Raw genomic sequence first — 22,606 nt, 5'->3', positions numbered from 1 at the left:
GGCCATTAGTTCTGCTTTCTCTTCCGCTGAGTATGCAGGTCCGTCAGGCCCTTGAAGCGTTGGGGTGTATATTTTCTCCCTGGTGAAGTGTCGGGCTAGTTGCCACACGCCAGGTCGTGCGGTGTCCAGCCCTTCGAATATTAGGTTCCACTGTTGTGTTCTATGTGTTTGTATTTTATCGTGTATGATGCCCTGTAGTCTGTTAATGTGCCGTTTGAAGTACGGACGCCTGGTGCGCTGCCATTGTCTCCTGAGGCGATTCTTCATTGAGATTAGGCCCAGGATTTCCTGGGACAGGGCCGCACTGCGTTGTTGTGAGGTGCGATCAGTTATGGTGCCTGACATTGCGTCCTGGACGGCGTTAGTGAGGGTTTCTACTGCCTCGTCAATTTGTGCTGTTTCATTAATTTCGTGTATAGGTGGGATGTGGCTATCGAGCGTTTGCTTGAACAATGTCCAATTCGCACGCCCGTAGTCCAACATATTGCGTTGTTCCATGTGCTGCAGTGTTTCCTCAATGTATAGTATTACAGGTTGGTGGTTTGAGGGCAGATCGTTTTCAACGGCAACGTTGAGTGTCGCTGTAATGCCCTTGATGAGGGCCATGTCTATCACATCTGGCCTGTGTCCCCTCTGATAGGGAATGTGCGTCGGTTCAGTCGGCGCTAGTATAATGTAGTTTCTGCCTAGTGAATGTTCGTACAGTTTTTTGCCGTTGGGATTTCGTATGCATGAATTCCATTCTGGGTGTTTTGCGTTCAGATCTCCAGCGACTATTACTCGCGGTGAAATGTTGAGTAATGTGCTGATATCGCGTGTTGAAATGCCTACAGGGCTGTTGTATACCGATATCAGTGTGGTGTATGCTCCGTTGAACTTGACTCTGACGGCCGTAGCCTCGATTTTTTCCAGTTCAGGGAGCTCCATGTTTGTGTGCTCAATGTCTTTGTGTATGACGATTGCAGTTCCACCTGCCACGGCGTCGCCCGGTCGGTCGGTACGATACACACAGTAGCCAGGAAAGTTTAATTGTTTGTGCGGTTTAAGCTTAGTCTCGCTCAGTAGCGCGACAAGGATTCCCTTGCGCTCCAGGAACGCGGCAAATTCTGCCCTTTTGTTGTGGATCGAGTCTGCATTCCAGAACAGGATCTGTGATAGTGTGTGCGGGTCTGCGTTATGGGCCGGGTGTGGCATATTATTCATGTAAGAGTGTGAAAGAGTGTTGTGATGGCAGTGTGTATGACAGCCCAGTATTGCCCGGGTTCGGCGCTCATGAGCTGGGTGATGAGTGTAGTGACGGCCGTCAGCACCTTGGTAAGGATTTGAACGGTCGTGTATCGAGGGAATAGTGTTTCCAGTATTCCCCCAGGTGGTGTGTTGGTGTTGGGTGTGGCAGCCTGAGGTGCTGTTGTGGAGTTAGCGGCCGCTTGTGCGGGTATTGGTGTGTTGTTAGGAGCGGCATTTGTGTTTTGTGACAGAGGTTGTGGCGTCTGTGTTACTTCTGCGGTGAGGGGGATAGTAGTGTGAGTTACAGTCTCGGTGTCTTGTTGAGTGTTTTCCTGTATGTTGCTGTTCTGTTGTTGCTAAGTGGCCTGTTGTGGTGATTTCGTGGTCCCCGCCCTGTGTTTGCGTGTACGTCTATTCCTCCTCTGGGCTTGGGGTTCGGGGGGTTCTTGTGTGGATGTGTTTTCCTGTATATGGTGCGTTTCTTCGCGGCACGTGATTTCCGGGAGTGGGGTCGTGTTGTTTGGGGGCATAGGTGTTGGTACCGATGCTTGTTGGGTTTCAGGTGTTGTCTGTGGCTGTTGTGTGGCTGTTGCAGCGGTTGTTTCGCGTGTGTGTGAAGGGCGCTGAGGTTCCGCGGCCTGTGCCGTTCCGCCAGGGAGTGCAACCGTGGCAAACGTTACGCCGTTCCTTACTGGGTTCGGCGCTGGCCTTGGGCGTGGTATGTCGTACAGTACCCTGCTCTTGTCTTGTTTACGCTTCAGCGCCTGTTTGTATGAGCTGCACTGTCTGAAGTTTGCTGCATGGGGCCCACCGCAGTTGGCACAGCGTCGCTGGTTTGGCTGTGTTTGTGTGGAAGTGTTGGATCTGTGATTGCCAGCGCATCCGCGGCAGCGAGTTGCCAGGCCGCAGCGGAGGGCCGAGTGGCCGAACCGCTGGCAGTTGTTACGTTGTTGGGGGACGTTGGGTGGTTCGTAAGGTTCTACACGTACGTCCATCCGCAGAAAGCTCTTTATCTGCAGGATGACGCGGGAATCAGCCGTGTCGGCTAACTCAACCATGTAGTGTGATAACGGTGCGTGTGTACGGAACCCTGTCATCCGGGGGGCACTTTTACAGTCGAATCCCAGATAACAAAGGGCCGCCTGTAGTGTCTGGTTGGGGGTACTGGGATCCACTCCCGTGATCACGTACTGCTGGGTTCTCTCGTCCAGCGTTCTGTACGTGTAATGTTCGATCTTCCGATCTTTGAGGAAGGTCAGAAGATTTTTATATTCGTTGTCTGTGGCAACGTACAGTGAGGCCCTATCCCCCGAGTACTTTGCATGTAATGTGCTGTTTATGTGCCTTTCCGCGAATGCAGTGTTAAGGGCACTAAGGTTCCCATAATTTTGTATAACGACTGGGGGGAAACCAGTCTTGTGTTGTGTGGGCACCGCTGTGGCTTTGTGTGCTTTGTTGGTGTTCGCCACAGCTGTGTTTGCGATTTGTTTTGTGTGAATGTTGCTAGCCTGAGGTGAGCTAGTGGGTGTAGGCAACAGCGCCTTTCGGTTGCCTAGCGAGTTTGGTTGCTCGCTTGTTTGTGCTGGTGTTTTTCTGGGTCTGAATTTTGGGCCCTCCACCTGCCAGGGCTCTGTGTAGTGGTTTTCTGTGTCCACATCCGCCGCCACTGCCTCGATCTCTTGAGGCTGCGGCGTCGGTGGGACAATGGTACATGACTGTCCAGTGACAGGTGGGTGTAAGGTGATGTTGAGTGTAGTTGTTTTGGTGGATGACACGTCCGCCCCGAAAAGTTCGGTGATAAGCCGGCGCGACTCGAGCTACTTTTGCGCTTTCGCGCCAAGCTGTCGAGCGTCGCCAGCCGCTCCCTTGCCTTCGGTAGTGGGCGGGGCGCGAGTTTCGTCGGGTGCAGTCGATCCTCGCGCCTCGTGTTGCAGTCTTGCTGCGGGTGACAGCAGGGGAAGTGCTAGCAGCGTCCGCCATCTCGCACTTAGGAATATTTATTGGGTGGGAGGGGGGAAACGACAATTTTGCTTTTCTCGATAGGCGGGGGAAGTGTCTCTTGTTCCCTATTGAAGTAGGTGGTCCCTACTTGACGCTAAAATGCGCTGTTCGTGCAAGCGCGGCACCTAAAGGAGGTGCGGGAGAAGAATGGCGTGCAGCACGCGGGCTTGGTCCCGTGAAGGAGCCCTGGTACTGCCTCAGAGTCCCTGAAAGAACGTGAGAATCACGTTGGGGGCGTTGGGTAACCGCAGGCTACCGGGAGCTGCGAGCCGAAGCTCTTTCGCGGCAGTCCGCGACTGGTTGCGCGGCTTTGTGTCGAAGGAGAGCGAGTTCAACCCTTCGGCACTCGGCCGGTTGCCGCTGGGCGGCTGCGCCGGGAGCAGCTGATGCGCACTCCCCGGGCGCTGCCGGGCGACTGGCAGCGGAGCGCTGGTCGCGGCCGGCTGGAGGGGGTAGCGGGCGAGCTACGGCTGCTGGCGGTCGGCGGCTGCGCTGCGAGGTCCTCTCCGCTCGGCGTCCACGCGACGACTCAACAACCACTTAATGTGTGATTGTAAACATACTTGCTTGCCACTTATTAAGGACCTGGAAAAATGGTCCCTTAAGGCTCTAAGTATTTCAGAATGTCTTGGCCACAACACATGGGGAGCAGACAGGTCTTGTCTACTCCGGTTTTACTGATACTTTGTGCTCTCTTGGCTAGATTATGGGTGCACGGTGTATGGGTCTGCAAGACCCTCTTATTTAAAGATGCTGAACGTGGTGCACCATGATAGGATTCGGTTGGCCAATGGGGCGTTCAGAAAAAGCTCCATAATAAGTCCGTGTGCGGAGGCTGGTGGGCAACCATTTCACACCAGGCGACGGCTTCTTATGATGCGCCAGGCATATAACTCATTGTCTTCACCATACACACCTGCAGACAATACTGTTGCTCGGCCTGCAATGTAAAGACTTTTTCGTAACCGGCAACGAGCAACGAGGGTATATTGTATTCCTGCGAAGGATCGCCTTTTAGAGATGGGTTGGCTGGACTTAACGTTTTATATCGAGGTTGGAGCTGATTTTCACCTTGTCTCCTCCAGAGGCTCGGACTTACTTTAGAAGTGACCAGTTTTAAGAGAGATGGTACGCCAGATTTTACATTTCAATCTCTGTTTTTTAACGTTTTATATATGCATCACGGTTTCACAGAATTCTACCCTGACGGGAATTCTTTTGGCTGATCTGTAGTGTTCCTCGAACATGTCGCCAGGATTCGCCTTCGTGATGATTATACCGTTTTCTCAGCGGAGCTCCACGCGATCCTGAAGGGACTGGAGCAGATGCGTCGTATTTAGGGCAAACCGTTCCTCTTCTGCTACGATTCCCTTAGTGCCTTACAATCGCTACAGAACCTCTACTCAGGTGAGAAGTTGGCCCAGCTGATACATGGCAGGATGTGGCATAGTGTCCTAGTCCCCTGCAGTCTGTCGCTTCTGCACTACATAGGAAGTTCATGCAGTTGTGGGATGAGGAATAGATGGTAGTAACGGACAATAAGCTGCGGTTGGTGCAGTCAACTATCCGGCCGTGGCGTTACTTCTGCTGTTTGCTCAGTCGGGATGAAATAACCCTCACACGACTTCTCACATGGCTTTTAAGTACGGCGCGAGGATCCCGCGTTTTGTGATGCTTGTGGCGTGCAAATCTCTGTACGCCATAGTTTTACAGAGTGCATTCTATACCGTGATACAAGGGCAGAAGCAAACATCGGTGGGGGTCTGCCCTCTGTTTCAGCTGATGATGAAGGGAGTGTGACCAAAGTTTTAAAGTTTTGTGATGTGTCTGGACTCTAGCCTAAGCTTTTAAGCTGGAGGATATAGTGTGTTACAGAGAGGCTGGCTCATCCTTTTTAACTCCTTCTACCACTTTCTTCCGGTTTAGTTGATGTTTTAATATGGGCATGATACTTCATTTCGTTCTTCCGTGTGGGCATACACATAGTTTTCCCATTTTGTTACTTTTCGTTTCTGTGCTGTTTTATATTCCTGTTTAGTGTGTTTTCCCGAGGCTCGTCCCAAACTGCTTTCGTGCGGGCGCTGAAGACCTTGTTGTCGTGAGCCCATAGCGCCATAACTATCATCATTATCATCATCACCTTGGTGGCCACGTTTCGAATGATTGGCTAATGATTCGCTTTTCTCCAAATATATTACAGAGTAACCGAGTGACCTCACGATTAACGTGGAGTGGAGCTCCAAGGAGCTCCAATGTGCATCAGAACGGTTGAGTTCAAAAATGTTCAAATGTGTGTGAAATCTTATGGGACTTAACTACTAAGGTCATCAGTCCCTAAGCTTACACACTACTTAACCTAAATTATCCTAAGGACAAACACACACACCCATGCCCGAGGGAGGACTCGAACGTCCGCCGGGACCAGCCGCAGCAGTTGAGTTCAAAGTGCCTCTTTCCCGTAGAGCAGGCGAAGCAGATCGCAGTAAGTTGTGCCATTCATGCTGCATGTCGTTGGTCCTCGGGGGTCTGAGTTCCCCCTACGTCGTCATACCAATACTGGCGCCTAACGGCAAGTCATGACACTAACACTACTAACAACGCAAATCCTGCAGCGAGCAATCCGAACATCATACCTATAAAGTTGGGTATCCTTATCATTAACATTTTTCCGTCTATACTGGCTCAGTTAGAGAAAGTTTAATTATAACCACCCTGTACTTTACCTATAATGATTACATCTCATTATTTCTCAGGAAAATGTTCAAGGGAGAGGCCCACCTATTAGGCTTCCCATCTCCCCCACCCACCGTTCTTCCAAACAGAGTGCAGGTACTTGTGCTAGAAGTCATGACCAGTGACAAACAAAGAACTAGGTTTTACAAAAACGACTGTAAGAACGTAAAAGAGATACACCACTAAAAGAGATACACCACGCTAGCTAGTGAAGTTCGTCGTGACCTCTCACTTCCAATCACTCCTTTCTCAATCATACACGGTCCTGCGCCTCAGCAACTAAGTAGGGGAAATTTTAATAACAAGAATTTGGCTGGCAAGTATTGAGCAGGTAGTGATGTGAAGTTCCTGGCCACCAGAATTTGGGAAAAATCGCCACACTCAACATTTGTCAAAAGTATCGACCAATGAATTCAAAAGATTAAACATTTACAAATTATCCAGCTCAATAGTCGCTGTGAATGCATCAGTCACCAGGGCCTTGACAAGCATAAAACATGTTTTCCATAGGGCTCAGACTTAGGTCCCATATTGTTTTTACATCACATAAATGATCTTCCCATAAGCTAATCCAACAAGAGAAACTTTCTCCTTGCTGACAATACTACGTTTCTCATATGTGACACAGACGAACTAGTCTAAACTGCTGCGAATAGAAGCACAGCCCTACTACACTCATGGCTTAAATTATACAGACTGCAGCTTAATGTAACGAATGCAGTCATCTTAAATTACGGAATTATTTTTTGCAGCCAAAATGGAGAGTCAGTGACGTCTTTAAACTCGAAAAGAAAGCAGTCAGAATAATATTGTTGGTAAAGGCAAAAAAACGTGCAAATCTCTGTTTAATAAATTGTGAAAAGTATCCCTTCCATCTCAGTTTATAGCGGATGTACTGTATTTTACGAAGAAATAGGTCATAAAACTACCGAGAACCTCAGACTGGCATCACCGTGGCATTAGATGGAAAAATCACTGTGGTTTGTTCGCTACTCAACGAAACTGTAAATAAAACGTTGTTAAATATTTGGGAATCAAGTTACACATCTCACAACACTAATAAGAATACCATAGAGCTAGTGACCTCTCATAATCAGCAACAGCATGACTAAATAACGTAAGATATGTGTCTAATGCACTGGTATGAAAACGTCACAGGTAAAACAATTAATACGCACAGATATGATCTATCTGTTGTGGCATCAACCATTGTTTACGCCTTATTAGTCTCGTAGTTATTAGGGATATAAATCGGACAGTATTTTGTCTGACTTGAAAATTTTCAAAGTAATTTTTTGTAGGTTCCGTAACGCAATCGCTAAAAAAAGAACCCTTATAGGATCACTTCTTTGCCTATCTGTCCGTCTTTCCAACGCCCTTTTTCTTAGGAACGAGAAGACGTATCAAGCTGAAATTTATGTCACATATGAAGATGTACGATACCTGGCGATGTAAAAAAGACAGCTTCTAAGTCAATGCAATTAAGATACGGCCATTTATGTCACATATTTTGATACTTGCAGATAACATATCAAAACCTGCAGGGTATTTCCTCTTGACCTAGAATCATGTAATTTGTTATGGAAGCAAGGTTTTACCCTACAACCAAAGAAAAAAAAAATCTAAAGTTGCTAATTTGCAATTATAGCACACGAAAAAATATTTTTGTCATTTTTTATCCATCTGTCTGTGTGTTCGTCTGTTATGACTCCTATGTTCTTTGGAACGCTTTGGCGAATCAAGTTCAGATTTATGTCACGTACTAATGTCTGTGGGCCCTTGGCGGCACAAAACTTTTAAGCTTGTAGTCAGTGTAATGAAAAGATTCGGTCATTTATGTCACAAATTTTGATACTCGAAAACTCACTTATCAAAACACGTAAGGTACTTACCACTAGTTTACAATCATAAAATTTGGCTGGAAACAAGGTTTCATGGTACAATTAAATGACAAAATCCTAAAATTGTGATTTGTAATTATTTCACACAGCTTTTTTGTCATTTGTTATCTGCCTGTCTGTCTGTCCGTCCGTCTGCTAAGCCCTCTATTTCTCTAGACCGGATAGATGTATCAAGTTGAAATTTTTGTCACCTACTAAAGTTTCTGGTCACTTGGCGATGTAATAAATGTAAGCTGCTGAGTCAATGCAACCAAAAGGTACGCCGGCCGAGGTGTCTAGCGGTTCTGGCGCTGCAGTCCGGAACCGCGGGACTGCTACGGTCGCAGGTTCGAATCCTGCCACGGGCATGGGTGTGTGTGATGTCCTTAGGTTAGTTAGGTTTAAGTAGTTCTAAGTTCTAGGGGACTTATGACCTAAGATGTTGAGTCCAATAGTGCTCAGAGCCAACCAAAAGGTACGGCCATTTGTGTCACATATTTTGACACTCGCAACCCTCGTCATCAAAACCTACAGGGTATTTCCCCTTGACCGAGAATCATGAAATTTGCCAAGAAGCATGGCTTCACACTACAACCAAAGGAAAAAATCCGAAAATTGTTAATTTATAATCATATCACACGAAAAATATTTCTTTTGTCGTTTGATATCCCACTTCAGACTTGAAATTTAAAACATTCTCGAAAGTCTGGGAATCCCTGGGACCTATATTTTCCTAGTATCGGTGTCGATAACAGGCATATATCGTAGAGGTTCTTGATTCGCGGAATGGATGAAGTGTGCATACACATAATTAAGTTCCTATGGAATCCTCAGCGTGAGAGCCCTACTCGCACCTGAATAATTTTTTCCAGTTTGTTATAGAGAAGCGCGGTGTACTGCTTTATGAAATTTATATACGGCACTGATCTTAAAATTAAATGAATAAATATGAAACAAATCGAAGAGGGTAGGTCCCTTTGCGGATTAATGTGAAGCGCATCGCTTCCCGCCATCTATCGTCATATAACGTGCTCTGACTTGTCCTGCACCATAACATACACTACTGGCCATTAAAATTGCTACACCATGAAGATGACGTGCTACAGACGCGAAATTTAGCCAACAGGAAGAAGATGCTGTGATACGCAAATGATTAGCTTTTCTGAGCATTCACACAAGGTTTGCGCCGGTGGCGACACGTACAACGTGCTGACATGAGGAAAGTTTCCAAACGATTTCTCATACACAAACAGTAGTTGACCGGCGTTGCCTGGCGAAACGTTGTTGTGATGCATCGTGTAAGGAGGAGAAATGCATAACATCACTTTTCCGACTTTGATAAAGGTCGGATTGTAGCCTATCGCGATTGCGGTTTATCGTATCGCGACATTGCTGCTCGCATTGGTCGAGATCCAATGACTGTTAGCAGAATGTGGAATCGGTGGGCTCAGGAGGGTAATACGGAACGCCGTGCTAGATCCCAACGGCCTCGTATCACTAGCAGTTGATATGACAGGCATCTTATCCGCATGGCTGTAACGGATCGTGCAGCCACGTCTCGATCCCGGAGTCAACAGATGGGGACGTTCGCAAGACAACAACCATCTGCACGAACAGTTCGACGACGTTTGCAGCTGCATGGACTATCAGCTCGGAGACCATGGCTGCAGTTACCCTTGACGCTGCATCACAGACAGGAACCCCTGCGATGGTGTACTCAACGACGAACCTGGGGGCATGAATGGCAAAGCGTCATTTTTTTCGGATGAATCCAGGTTCTGTTTACAGCACCATGATGGTCGCATCCGTGTTTGGCGACATCGCGGTGAACGCACATTGGAAGCGTGTATTCGTCATCGTCATACTGGCGTATCACCCTGCGTGATGGTATGGGATGCCACTGGTTACACGTCTCGGTCACCTCTTGTTCGCATTGACGGGCCTTTTAACAGTGGACGTTACATTTCAGATGTATTACTATCCGTGGCTCTACCCTTCATTCGATCCTTGCGAAACCCTACATTTCAGTAGGATAATGCACGACCGCATGTTGCAGGTCCTGTACGGGGCTTTCTGGATACAGAAAATGTTCGACTGCTGCCCTGGCCACCACATTCTCCAGATCTCTCACCAATTGAAAACTTCTGGTGAATGGTGGCCGAGCAACTGGCTCGTCACAATACGCCAGTCACTACTCTTGATGAACTGTGGTGTCGTGTTGAAGCTGCATTGGGCAGCTGTACCTGTACACGCCATCCAAGCTCTGTTTGACTCAATGCCCAGGCGTATGAAGGCCGTTATTGCGGCCAGAGGTGGTTGTTGTGGGTACTGATTTCTCACGATCTATGCACCCAAATTTGGCGAAAATGTAATCACATGTCAGTTCTAGTATAATTATTTGTCCAATGAATACCCGTTTATCATCTGCATTTCTTCTTGGTGTAGAAATTTTAATGGCCAGTAGTGTACTTTCTGTAGATTGCGTGGTCTTCTGTTCCAGTGATAATAATAAATTCCTGTGGCTCAGCTGTCTGGCGTGTCTTTCAATTGGACGCCCCTTCGGTGACTTGCGTGTCGGTAACCTATCCCACTAATTGCTGCCGGGTAAAGAGGCACTTTCGTTTAATGTGGAATCAGAAGCATGTGTTGTTCCTGGTCAATCTTCACATCGTTGTGAGGTGAAGGCCAGGTGTAAGACAGACTGAAAAATCCGTGGTCCAGCCGGGATTCATTTCCGCAACATTTCGGACCACTAGTACCTACCAGGTCCAATAAAAAATTAGAATAGTTGATAGTATTTTCTGTTGTTTGCAGACAATGCCCCGACCGCAGGGCGGCGGTGCAGGGCGTCCGCAGGACCGAGGAGACGCGCGGGAGCCGGTCAGTACCGATACGTCGACGTCGACGGGCGAGGCTCGCGCAATGCGGCAGTCTACGACGGCGGACAGTGAATCTCCAGGGGACAGCGCGCCGGCGCCGCCACCGCCCCCGGGGGTTGAGGGGCTCTGCCTCCAGATGGACCGGCCGCCGCTGCACGTGCCGCGACGCGCAGCGCCGCTGGAGGAGCTCACGTGAGTGCGACCGACACTGCTAATCCTGCTAATAGATCACTCACGTGTACAAGAGGAGGGACCCAGAGTGTTTTGGCTCAGCCTCCTATACCGGGGGTAGTCAACCTTTTTTACCTACCGCCCAATTTTGTATCTCTGTTAGTAATAAAATTTTCAAACCGCCCACCAGTTCCACAGTAACAGTGATTTATAAAGTAAGGAAGTCACTTTACTTCATAATCCATAAAGCAGACTTACACTAACGAGGAGAACACGGCAAGTGCCATAACCCGATTTCCCAGAAACTTCGCTCATTGGAAGAAGAGCGAAAATAAGCGAACACATGTGTCAGCTTATCCATAGATACTCAACCGTTCGTGAGAAAACGATCGTCAAAGATTTCGATTTAATTCATGTCCCTTTGGAGCGCCATATGCTCAGCCAAACTGATGGCCTAGGAGTCACCGTCGCAGCCTATTACTTTTGTGTTCTGTGTTCGAAACCCGATTATTTTTTTATTTATTTTATTTTTTTCGTTTATTTACCCATGTCCTTGGAAGGATGGCACACGAATGCTTCTTATCAAGTGTAAAAATACCAGGACTTTATATTAATTGTAAAATTACAGCTGGTTCAAAAACATGTTTCAAATGGCTCTAAGCACTATGGGACTTAACATTTGGGGTAGACTTAGAACTACATAAGCCTAACTAACCTAAAGACAACACACACATCCATGTCCGAGCCAGGATTCGCCCTGCGACCGTAGCAGCAGCGTGGTTCCGGACTGAAGCGCCTAGAACCGCTCGGCAACAGTGGCCGGCAAATTACAGCTGGGTTTCACAGTAAGTGTCATACATTTATTATGTAATATATGTGTGTGTATGATATTTCTAGACGTTAAAATCTTTTTAAATTCTTATATTCTTATATTTCATTCTTACATCAATTCTTAATTTTTATCTTTTATTTATATGTTTATTCTCCGGGAAGATTTGGCGCATTCCCTTGGATGATACCGATCGTAGAAACATCCGAGACACAGAAATTCGCAACACCACTAGCATCGCGCGAAGGCAGGTTTGCACAGCGACTTTTCTTCGTAGGAATCTCACTCGGGAAAGAAACGCCATTAACATTGCTGAAGATTTCACGCGTTGGCAATAATTTCGCGTTAGACCACACATAACGGTCCACTTTTCCGAAAACGGCGCAAGCTATTGATTATGGATCATCGAAAACAGTTTCAAATGTTTTTTCCATTCATTTCTTGTCTCTTTTCTTTTTTCTTAAATTCGTTCACCAGAGTTACAGTTAGTAGACGAAAAAGGACGACGTTACTTCCATATACATTGGAAAATATTCGTTTAGAAATCTTCTAGAGCCATGGGTAGATAAAAGAGAAACAAAAATAAAAATAACATTCAGCTTCCGAACACGGGAGCCACTGTGCAACCACTTTTTTCTTTCTTTTTTTCCCGCTTCGGCTGAACTATTTAGTCGCTAAAACGCGCATAAAGTACCTCCAAAACTTTGAAAACCGTTTTCTCAGAAATGGTTTAATGCAGGAGGGGCACATAAAACTGATCCGAACGAGTGGATGCGATTGGACGCGAATTTGTGGCAGCATTAACAGAGGAAAAGACCTACAGATACTTCCAAAAGGATGGAGCAACTGCCCATACAACCGGCCGAACCTTGGAGCCATTTTACCCAGTTTTCACGCCTGATAGAGTTGTCAGCAATGGTCAAGTTCTTGTCGCGGCCCTAGCTGGCCACCCAGGCCACCTGATCTATCGGTGTGAGATTAGTTTGTGTGTGTGTGGGGGGGTGGGGGGGGGACCCTCGAGTCTAAAGTGCATCGCTAGAATCCTCATAGTCTTCAAAAACTGCGGCACAACATTTCGGATGAGACTGCACAATTCCATCCGCCTTCAGCAACTTGCTGACCAGGTCGCAAAAGTGCCAAGAGATGAATGGTGGTCTCTTTCAACATCTGGTATAGTCAGATTAGTATTGTATTTCCTTTCCTCCGCTGTGTTTCCTTGTTCCCTGGAAGTCTGTTCTCCGGGACACTTTTATTTGCCCCACTCTGTATCTGCGGATAAGGCGAGGCACGGGTTCGCTTATTTTGACCCCTTGTCCATTGAGTGAAGTTTCTGCAAAATCGGGTAATGACACCTGTCGTGTTCTCCTCGTAATTTGAAGCATATAATAGTAGATCTTATCAAATACTTAGTGTTAAAATTTTATGAAAACCTAATGAAAATATTAAAAAAACCCTATCCTGCCGTCGACTATGAAACCTGGAAACTCATTAGTGGGACCCGATTGACTTCCACTATCCTGTACGAATCTGCCGACGACGCAAGTAAGTTCGAAGTTCGAATGCGAAACACTGATCTGATATCATTCTGAAGGATGTATAATTACTTAACAGCGGCTGCGTTGCTGGCTTTTATAGTGGTTGTATCCGTGAGAAGGCGTGTGGTGAGGCAAGGAGCGATGTACCACGTAACGCTCCATCCAAAAGTGTCATTTGCCGAGACACCTATCGCGAGCTCTTAGAGGTGTGCTTGGAACATTTAACGTCTAATTTCATGTGAGTGTAGTTATAGTGAGGTTACGTAGCCGCTGTAGTGTTCATTATGGGTGGGATAAAGTAAGCAAGACAAGTGTTACGTTAAGAAGCGACAGAGATAATTTTCGGAGCATATAAATTCTACTAGATAGACACAGAAGCAGAAACAATGATCCAGTGTCCCGTTTACCCTATCGTTGTCAGTTACCAGGATAGGCAACAGTCGGTGTGTGACTAGCGGGTCAGAGACGGAGAGCACATAACGACGTAGAAATGCAGTCACCGGCTCTTTTTGCACAGAACGCTTCGCGCTGCCGGCTTCTTTCGTGCGCAATGTATTTTTCTATGATACTATTTATATCATTCATTATATTATTTTATATTGTATTTGGTCGTTGCTTGAAGTAGTCAGGAAAGAATATGCTAGTACTGTGTAACACTAGCGGTAGACTTTATGCAGGCCGTAACGGGAAAACTACAGACATTTGTCTTGGAGACTGAGGTCGGTGTGCTGAAAAACATTACATCAGTATTTAACGTTATTTACAGGCTAATGACTATAGCTATTATTAGTCAAATGTTTTTCGGTTGGTTAGTACCCAACTACATGTGGTAAGACCAAGCCACTAATGTTTATCTTCCTCTGGGCAGCAGGTCAAATCTTGAAGTTGATGCAAAACGGTTGGTTCAACAGTTTGGTCCCTTAGGAATTTAAAAAAAAAATCGTTTAGTCTACACAGACAGGCATAGTCCACTAACTTCTAAGTGGTGCAGTAGGACCGTGCAGAAAACGTCACACGCTACAGTTCGGAACCCTCTAGCAGCAGAGGGCTGAGGGTACAATATAAGGCAAACAAAACGACGCATCACGAAGGAATAATACGAATGAGACGGAAGTCGGTAGATGTAATGTACGAGAGCTGGAACTTAAATAGTTGCAACTATTTATTAACAACTGATGCAAAAGAGTTAAAAGTTTTCACCAGTTACTGTCCTTCAAAGTAGTCACCAGCATTGTGTAGAACCCGTTGCCAGCTATGTGGAAGGCGTAGTATACCGTTAGCAGAGCCTGTTCTGTTGATGGTGCGAATGGAGCGGTCTACTGCCTGTCGAATCTCAGGAACAGTTGTGAAGTGAATGCCACGAAATGGTTCCTTCATCTTCGGAATCAAATCAAAGTCACAAGGACTTAAGTCTGGGGAGTATGGTGGATGGTACAGTACTTCCCAGACCCATCGACTGAACAGAGCAGTCATAGCTTACGCTGTATGCGCCCGCGCATTGTCGTGCAAAATGATGGGTGGGTTGCGCAGAAAGTGTCGCCGCTTCTTTCGCAAAGCTGGTCGCAGGTGATGCTCCAAACACGAGCAGTAATACTGTGCATTGACGGTCTGCCGTGGAGGAACGTAATGCGTTAGGATAACACCATCACAGTCGTACACGAGAATCACCATAACTTTAGACCGCTCTATTCGCACCATCAACTGGATAGGCTCTGCTAACGGCATGCTACGCATTCCATATCGCTGGCAACGGGTTCTACACAACGCTGGTGACTACTTTGAAAGACAGTAACAGGTGCAAACATGTAACTCTTTTGTATCGGTTGTGAATAAGTAGTTGCCACTATTTAAGTTCCAACCCTCGTACATGTACAGACAAACAAATAATTACTGTTTCAGAAAAAATGCATGGTTTATTCAAGTCAAAGAGCTTCATAAACTGAGCAAGTTAATAACGTGTTGCGGAACATCGCGACCGCTACGGTTGCAGGCTCGAATCATGCCTCGGGCGTGGATGTGTGTGATGTCCTTAGGTTAGCTACGGTTGAGTAGTCCTAAGTTCTAGGGGAATGACGACCTCAGATGTTACGTCCCATAGTGTTCAGAGCCATTTGAACCAATAACGTGTTGGTCCATCTCGGGCCCTTAAGCAAGCAGCAATTCGGCTTGGAATGGGTTGATAAATTTGTTGGATGTTCTCCTGAGGGATATCGTGCCAAATTCTCTCCAACAGGTGCGTTGGATCGAGACCCCGAGCTGGTTTGAGGGCGTTTCCATAATGCTCCAAACTTTCTCAAATGAAGAGAAATGCGACGACCTTGCTGGCCAAGGTAGGGTTTGGCAAGCATGAAGACAAACGGCAGAAACTCTCGTCGCTTGCGGGTGGGCATTGTCTTGCTAAAATGTAATCCCACAATCGCTAGCCATGAAGGACAACAACGTAGCGCTGTTCTGTACGGGTGCAGCGGATGACAACCAAAGCGGTACTGATATGAAAAGAGATGGCACTCCAGATCTTCATACCTGGTTGTCGGGCCGTATGGTGGGCGATAGTCAGGTTGCTATCCCACTGCTGCGTAGGGAGTCTCCAGATACGTTTTCGCTGGTCGTTGGAACTCAGTTCGGAGCGGGACACTGCACTGAAGACGAATCTACTCCAGTCACTGAGGTTCCAGGCCGAAGACATGTCTGGAGACGCCCCTGAAAGTGGCGAGACACAAACCTGACTGTTGCCCGCCATATTGCCCGAGAACCAGGAGTGATGTTCTGATGCGCCAATTCTTCTCACACCAGGACCCCTCTGGTTGTCATGCTTGCACTCTTACAACACAACGGTACTTAGATGGTATTCTATGCCCCATTTTGTTTCCCTTCAAAGCAAACTACTCTGGGCTTACATTTCAGCAAGATAATGCCCGCTCGCACATGGCAAGAGTTTCTAATGCACGTCTTTATGCTTGCCAAACCCTTCTTTGGCAGCAAGGTCACCGGCTTTCTCCCCAATTGAGAACGTTTTGAGCATCATAGCCAGGCCCTCCAACTAGCTCGCGGTGTGGATGATCTAACGCTCCAACTGGAAAGGAGGACATCCAATGTCTCTATCAATCAATGACAAGGCGAATAACTGCTTGCGTAATAGCCAGAAGTGGATCAAGACGTTACTGACTTGCTCAATTTGTGTAGCTCTTTCTCTTGCGTTAATCGTGTAAATTTTCTGGAACTGTAATAATTTGTTTATCTGTACACGTACATCACATATACCGATTGCCGTCCCATTCGCATAATTCTTTCGCGGTGCGGCTTTTCATTTTGTCGTAGAGTGTATGTAGACAAGAAAAATGAAGATTTAGAATGTTAATATTTTTGTTTTATTTAAGAAGCTTTGAGAGTTTTCACATAAAAATTCGTAGGCATTACTCTTAACACGCCCTCGTAGATGTAGCAGAGTTACCAAAGTACTGCCCTTCACCCGCTATTTCAAATAGTTAGAGGCGTTTCCTATGGGGTTAATTTAGCGGGTCGATTTACCGGGCTAGTTGAACTGCGATGGCTGTCTACATGTTCGACAGGCTGGGGACGTATGTTCGTATGAACACATCTGTTGTCATAATCATCATGACAGTGCAGAAGAAAGGGCAACACTTTGTCACTGAGAATGATGCATGATGGAGTTGATTCTTAGGTGATTTACGTGTGTCTTGCAAATTTATGACCAGTGGTTAGTTAGACCTCCATAGCAATGGAGGCAACTTAGAATACCAAATTTGATGTGAACTAAGATGACCACAGCAGACTATAGTATAAATTTAATATTTATGTGTACTTTCGTTGAATGTCTTTGTATTGATATAATAGCCTGAAGATCAAATTTATGGCTCTGAGTATGTTGCATCATTAAATAACTTAACCCTCTAACGGTAAGGTGAAGTTTCCTGACATAAACGGTAAGGTGGGGTTGGATCAGACCCCACCCTCCAAATATCGCTTTTTCGGGGTAAAATAATAAATGAATAATGGGAAAAAGTTTTATTATCAATTAAACACATATAATATTTGTTATAACCACAAGTTTTTTTTATTTTTATAGTCAATAAGTAAAAATATAAAGTACTTTGGAAAAAAATAGTAACTTGATTACAAAAATACCTTAATAGAAATATTTTTTTTAATAGAAATATTCTCTATAAAATTATTGAAAACATAGTAAGAATCAATAGATTCAGTCATCAACTAGGAACTTGAGTGCTTTAGAAATTCTAAAGATAGGAACTAAATGAGAAACATCTCTTATTAATTGTAGAATATAATTAAAGTGTCAGCAGTTTCGAAATATAAAGTTCTCAATAATAAATGACTTTGTACACATAATGTAATAGGAACAAATAATAAATGTATAATGTTATCCTGGAATCGATCACATACAGCCCTGAAAATACATATTTGGCACAATTTATCACATCTCAGCTTCTTTACAGCCAGGGCATATAATAACTTTATGCTCCCCACATATAGAACGATTACACTTACTACAAAAAGCATTCCCCTTCCAATCTTTTGATCTGTCACAAAAATCACATCTTCATTTCTTTACTGGCTTTGCTTGGTAGGCTTGTCTAAATCGATTGGTTCTTTTTCTTATAGTTTTCCAATACACGTAGACGAACGGAGCTCACGGGGAAGATGTGTGTTATTCAACCTCTTTTCCATAAGAGGTTTTGTCAAAGAGAGCGCAAGATTTTTGAGAAATGATATTCTCGCATCATTTGAAAAGCTGTCCATTTTGCTATTGCTTTTGTAAATGATAAAACTATTTATAGCAGCGATGTCTAAAATAGCATAAAAGTACCGTATGGGCCATTTTCTCGATTTTCTATTTGTGGTCCTGCTGTGGCAAAGCATATCTAATACATCGACCCCTCCTTTAGTTAGATTGTAGAACTCCACAATTTCAGGCTTATTTGATTTATCGTTTATCTCGCCAGAGGAGTGCATAGACGATATCAGTAAAACTTTTTTATTTTTCTTTGGGGTAAATGACACCAAAGTTTTGTCGTCCTGATATATAAATGTTGAAGAGCCTACTGGAGCGTAAAGCAGCATTGATGGTGGTATTTGCGGTTTGTTCCTCCTCAATGTACCTACAAATGTGAGTTTCTTTTGGAGGAGGGTGTCAGTCACCTCCAGTGAGGAGAACCAATTCTCCGCTGTAATGTTTCTATTAGAGCCCCTAATAGATTCCGTTAGGCGCAAAACATACTGGGAAGGTGAAAGCAAATCTCCAGGTCTCCTCTTTATTCTGTTGTCCTTGCCAGTGTATGGAATGCCACGCAAAAAATAGAATGTCCTTGCGTCGCATAGTGACATTATTTTCAACCCATATTTGTCGGGTTTCGATGGGATATACGTTTTGAATGGACAGGCGTCCAGAAAACTCAGTAGAGTCTCATCTACTGTGACATATTCAGATGGACTATAATTTTTTTCACTGTTAGATTCAATCATGTCCCACACTTCTCTGAAAGCCGCAAATCTGTCGTTGATTTTTCTGGCCTCTCTGGTGGCTTTATCATCGAAGCGGAGGTTTTCTAGAAGAAATGCAAACCTTTTCTTGCACATAGTGCAACGGAATACCGGAGGTCCATAGGTTTGCTGAGAACAACTCATCTACACTGAGCATAGAATTTTTTAGGACACCACTCATGAAGAGAATGCCCATCAGCCCTTTTATTTCAACGCTCTCTGTTGGTGAATGAAACCACTGGAGCGTATTGTACATTTGCCTAGATATCTCGACTTCAAGATTTGTGTACAAAACAATTTTTTCTATAATTTTCGAATCTATAAACAATAAAAATATTTCCAATTCACTAGTGACCTAGCCGGCCAGTGTGGCCGTGCGGTTAAAGGCGCTTCAGTCTGGAACCGCGTGACCGCTACGGTCACAGGTTCGAATCCTGCCTCGGGCATGGATGTGTGTGATGTCCTTAGGTTAGTTGGGTTCAAGTAGTTCTAAGTTCTAGGGGACTGATGACCACAGAAGTTAAGTCCCATAGTGCTCCGAGCCATTTTCTCACTAGTGACCCACCTTTCTTCCCCACGTGGACCAGGGAGATGAGTAATAATATTTGACGCTGGTGTCCTAGAAAATTTTGAATGGATGGGTTTGTTGGTCCATATTGTCTCTAAGTCTTTACCTAGCTCAAAGTTTCTCTCATCATCTACATCTGACTGAGAACTATCAAACTCGACTGCTCCTGCCGCACAATGAAATACATCATCCTCGTCATCAGTATTAGATAATACATCATCCTCAGTTTCTGAATAGTTTTCTGCATCGATATTGTCGCCATCCTCTGACTCTGCCTCCTGTCGGAAAAACTCGTTGTATATCTCCTCAGGAGTTCTAAGGAGTTGATGCGCCATTTTAGTAAGATACTAGAAGAGAAAACATAACTTAGATGTAATATAAACATCAATATGGGGTTCAATCCTCCCCACAAAAGAAACTAATAAGTGTGACGTAAACAGTAAGATGGGGTCGGATCCACCCCGAGCGCGGGTAATGTGGGTTTCGGATAGAGAGGGTCACTCCCCAGACTGACGTGGGCTCCTCGGCGTTCTCGGAACGACTGGCTGGTAGGGTAGATGGAACCACAGCGCACTCAGAAAAGGGAGTGGGGAGTTATAAACAAAACAGACTCTCTGGGGTCGGATCCAACCCCAACCTTACCGTTAGAGGGTCAAGTAAGTCAAAAGGCTTTATGATTAGTAGCCGTCTCTGGAAAACCTTTTCGTGTTTTTAAAACAGTTTCGGTCGATTAACAGTCACTATGGATATAAATGTTCTGATAACTTACACACAAATATCCGAATTAAAAATTTCAGTCGGCGATGTGCTATTACTGTCGGAACTATATTTACTGTGATACTATGGTTATCATCATCACCAGAGCAAATTGGGAAAATGAATTTTTCAAACACCTGCTGGACGGAGGTGTATCGATGTAGCCGTTATACATCGTTTAAACTGGTGACGAGTTCTGATAGTACGCACCTACATAACTGGAGTACGCTTCTCGCTCGCAGAGGCTGCCACTGCAGGCGACTTAAATGTTGTAATCCTCTGGCTTCTATGCTCACGAAAGTGGCATGCCATAGACAGTTCGCTGTTTATGATGCCTTTAGTCAAACGCCGTATACAGTATTACTACACTGACCTTGCTGTTTTTCTGACCTTTGCAATGAACTTGGCTTCACTGCCCTAAATCAGTTAGTGACTGACTGCAGCACAGCTCCTCCCTTCAGTGTTTCACGTAACGAATTCGATAGTGAAGCAATTTTTTCGATAGTAAGGAAGAATAATACGTATCTTTAACGTGTAAGGTACATTCCTGCAATGTATTTTAGGTACGGTGTATGCTGTCAGAGTTAATTTGAACTTCCATTGCTCAGAGAATATTATTTTCATTTGTTCGATAGCGCACATTAGACGGTGCCGGAAGTCGGAAAGCGAGATGAATACCGTGAAAAAGAGAGATTGGTAGAAACGCACAACTGATTGGCAGAGGCAATCCTTGTCAAAGGTAAAAGTTAATAATCGAACTATCGTCTGTCAGAGACAAAACTTACCTATCGATTTTGCAGATATACTCTCGATATTCCACAAACATACGTGGCTTATTCTTTTTTGTTAAAATTTCCCTCATGTTTATATGCACTGTTTGATAAAAAAGAGCTAAGAACAATATATATGAATGGCCTAGTAGATAGTGTCGGAAGTTCCATGCGGCTTTTCGCGGATGATGCTGTAGTATACAGAGAAGTTGCAGCATTAGAAAATTGTAGTGAAATGCAGGAAGATCTGCAGCGGATAGGCACTTGGTGCAGGGAGTGGCAACTGACCCTTAACATAGACAAATGTAATGTATTGCGAATACATAGAAAGAAGGATCCTTTATTGTATGATTATATGATAGCGGAACAAACACTGGTAGCAGTTACTTCTGTAAAATATCTGGGAGTATGCGTGCGGAACGATTTGAAGTGGAATGATCATATAAAATTAATTGTTGGTAAGGCGGGTACCAGGTTGAGATTCATTGGGAGAGTCCTTCGAAAATGTAGTCCACCAACAAAGGAGGTGGCTTACAAAACACTCGTTCCACCTATACTTGAGTATTGCTCAGCAGTGTGGGATCCGTACCAGATCGGGTTGACGGAGGAGATAGAGAAGATCCAAAGAAGAGCGGCGCGTTTCGTCACATGGTTATTTGGTGACCGTGATAGCGTTACGGAGATGTTTAGCAAACTCAAGTGGCAGACTCTGCAAGAGAGGCGCTCTGCATCGCGGTGTAGCTTGCTCGCCAGGTTTCGAGAGGGTGCGTTTGTGGATGAGGTATCGAATATATTTCTTCCTCCTACTTATACCTCCCGAGCAGATCACGAATGTAAAATTAGAGAGATTCGAGCGCGCACGGAGGCTTTCAGACAGTCGTTCCTCCCGCAAACCATACGCGACTGGAACAGAAAAGGGAGGTAATGACCGTGGCACGTAAAGTGCCCTCCACCACACACCGTTGGGTGGCTTGCGGAGTATAAATGTAGATGTAGATGTAGATGTAGAACAGGAAGAGGAAACTAAATAAAACATCCCGAAATGAAAGGGTATATATTATTATTCCAGTTATTTCAAAATCAAGTCAAATTTGCAGAGAACTGGTCAGCATGAGCCCACTTACCAGTGTGACGTTCATCCTCTCTGACATGGATGCATGCAGTGATTCGATTGGGAAGGATGTCATAAAGCCGTTTTATTCTCTCTCAGACAGCTTGGCCCACAACCCTTGACAATCTGGATACTGGCGCCAGGACTGACGTGCCGTTGGAGATCTGAGAATCTGTCCCCGAGAGTTCCTCAAGGTCTCGCAGACAATTTAAAGAGATTCGTGCGATGTGAGGACGAGCAGTCTCCTGCTGGAAAATCGCACTACTATACTGTTATATGGGAGGTAACGTATGAGGACGAGCGATATCCATGATGAACCACTGTGCAATCTGAGTTACCTCAGTCACTACCGCCCTTGACCTGAAATCAATGGCTTCCCACACAATAACTCCATGGGTAACACTTCCGTGTTGCTCCAAAACATTGGGAGAACGAGACGACTCGCACTGTCGCCGCCATACTCGCCGAAGATGATTATCAGGACTACCGCAGAACCGCGATTCATCGCATTCATCAGCAGTCCATGCAACCGTTTGCGTTGTGGTGTTTACGGCAGCTTATGAATGGGATGGTAATTCAATAGTGCGACTGCTGCTGGTCTCCAGTCGACGGTGTGGGGTGACACA

The 22,606-nt window shown here is 45.3% G+C and overlaps 1 protein-coding gene across 1 annotated transcript in view; it reads left to right on the top strand.

The window, feature by feature from the left end:
• LOC126450820 (uncharacterized) overlaps positions 1 to 22,606 on the top strand; it is a 194,513-nt gene that overhangs the window by 124,050 nt on the left and 47,857 nt on the right. Inside the window, exon 13 of the mRNA XM_050091029.1 lies at positions 10,656 to 10,912. Within this exon, the coding sequence (XP_049946986.1) occupies positions 10,656 to 10,912 (257 nt within the window). The remainder of the gene's footprint in view (positions 1 to 10,655; positions 10,913 to 22,606) is intronic.

This window comes from Schistocerca serialis, chromosome 1, assembly GCF_023864345.2.
Source record: "Schistocerca serialis cubense isolate TAMUIC-IGC-003099 chromosome 1, iqSchSeri2.2, whole genome shotgun sequence".
Taxonomy (NCBI): domain Eukaryota; kingdom Metazoa; phylum Arthropoda; class Insecta; order Orthoptera; family Acrididae; genus Schistocerca; species Schistocerca serialis.
This window is presented reverse-complemented; position numbering and strand designations above follow the sequence as displayed.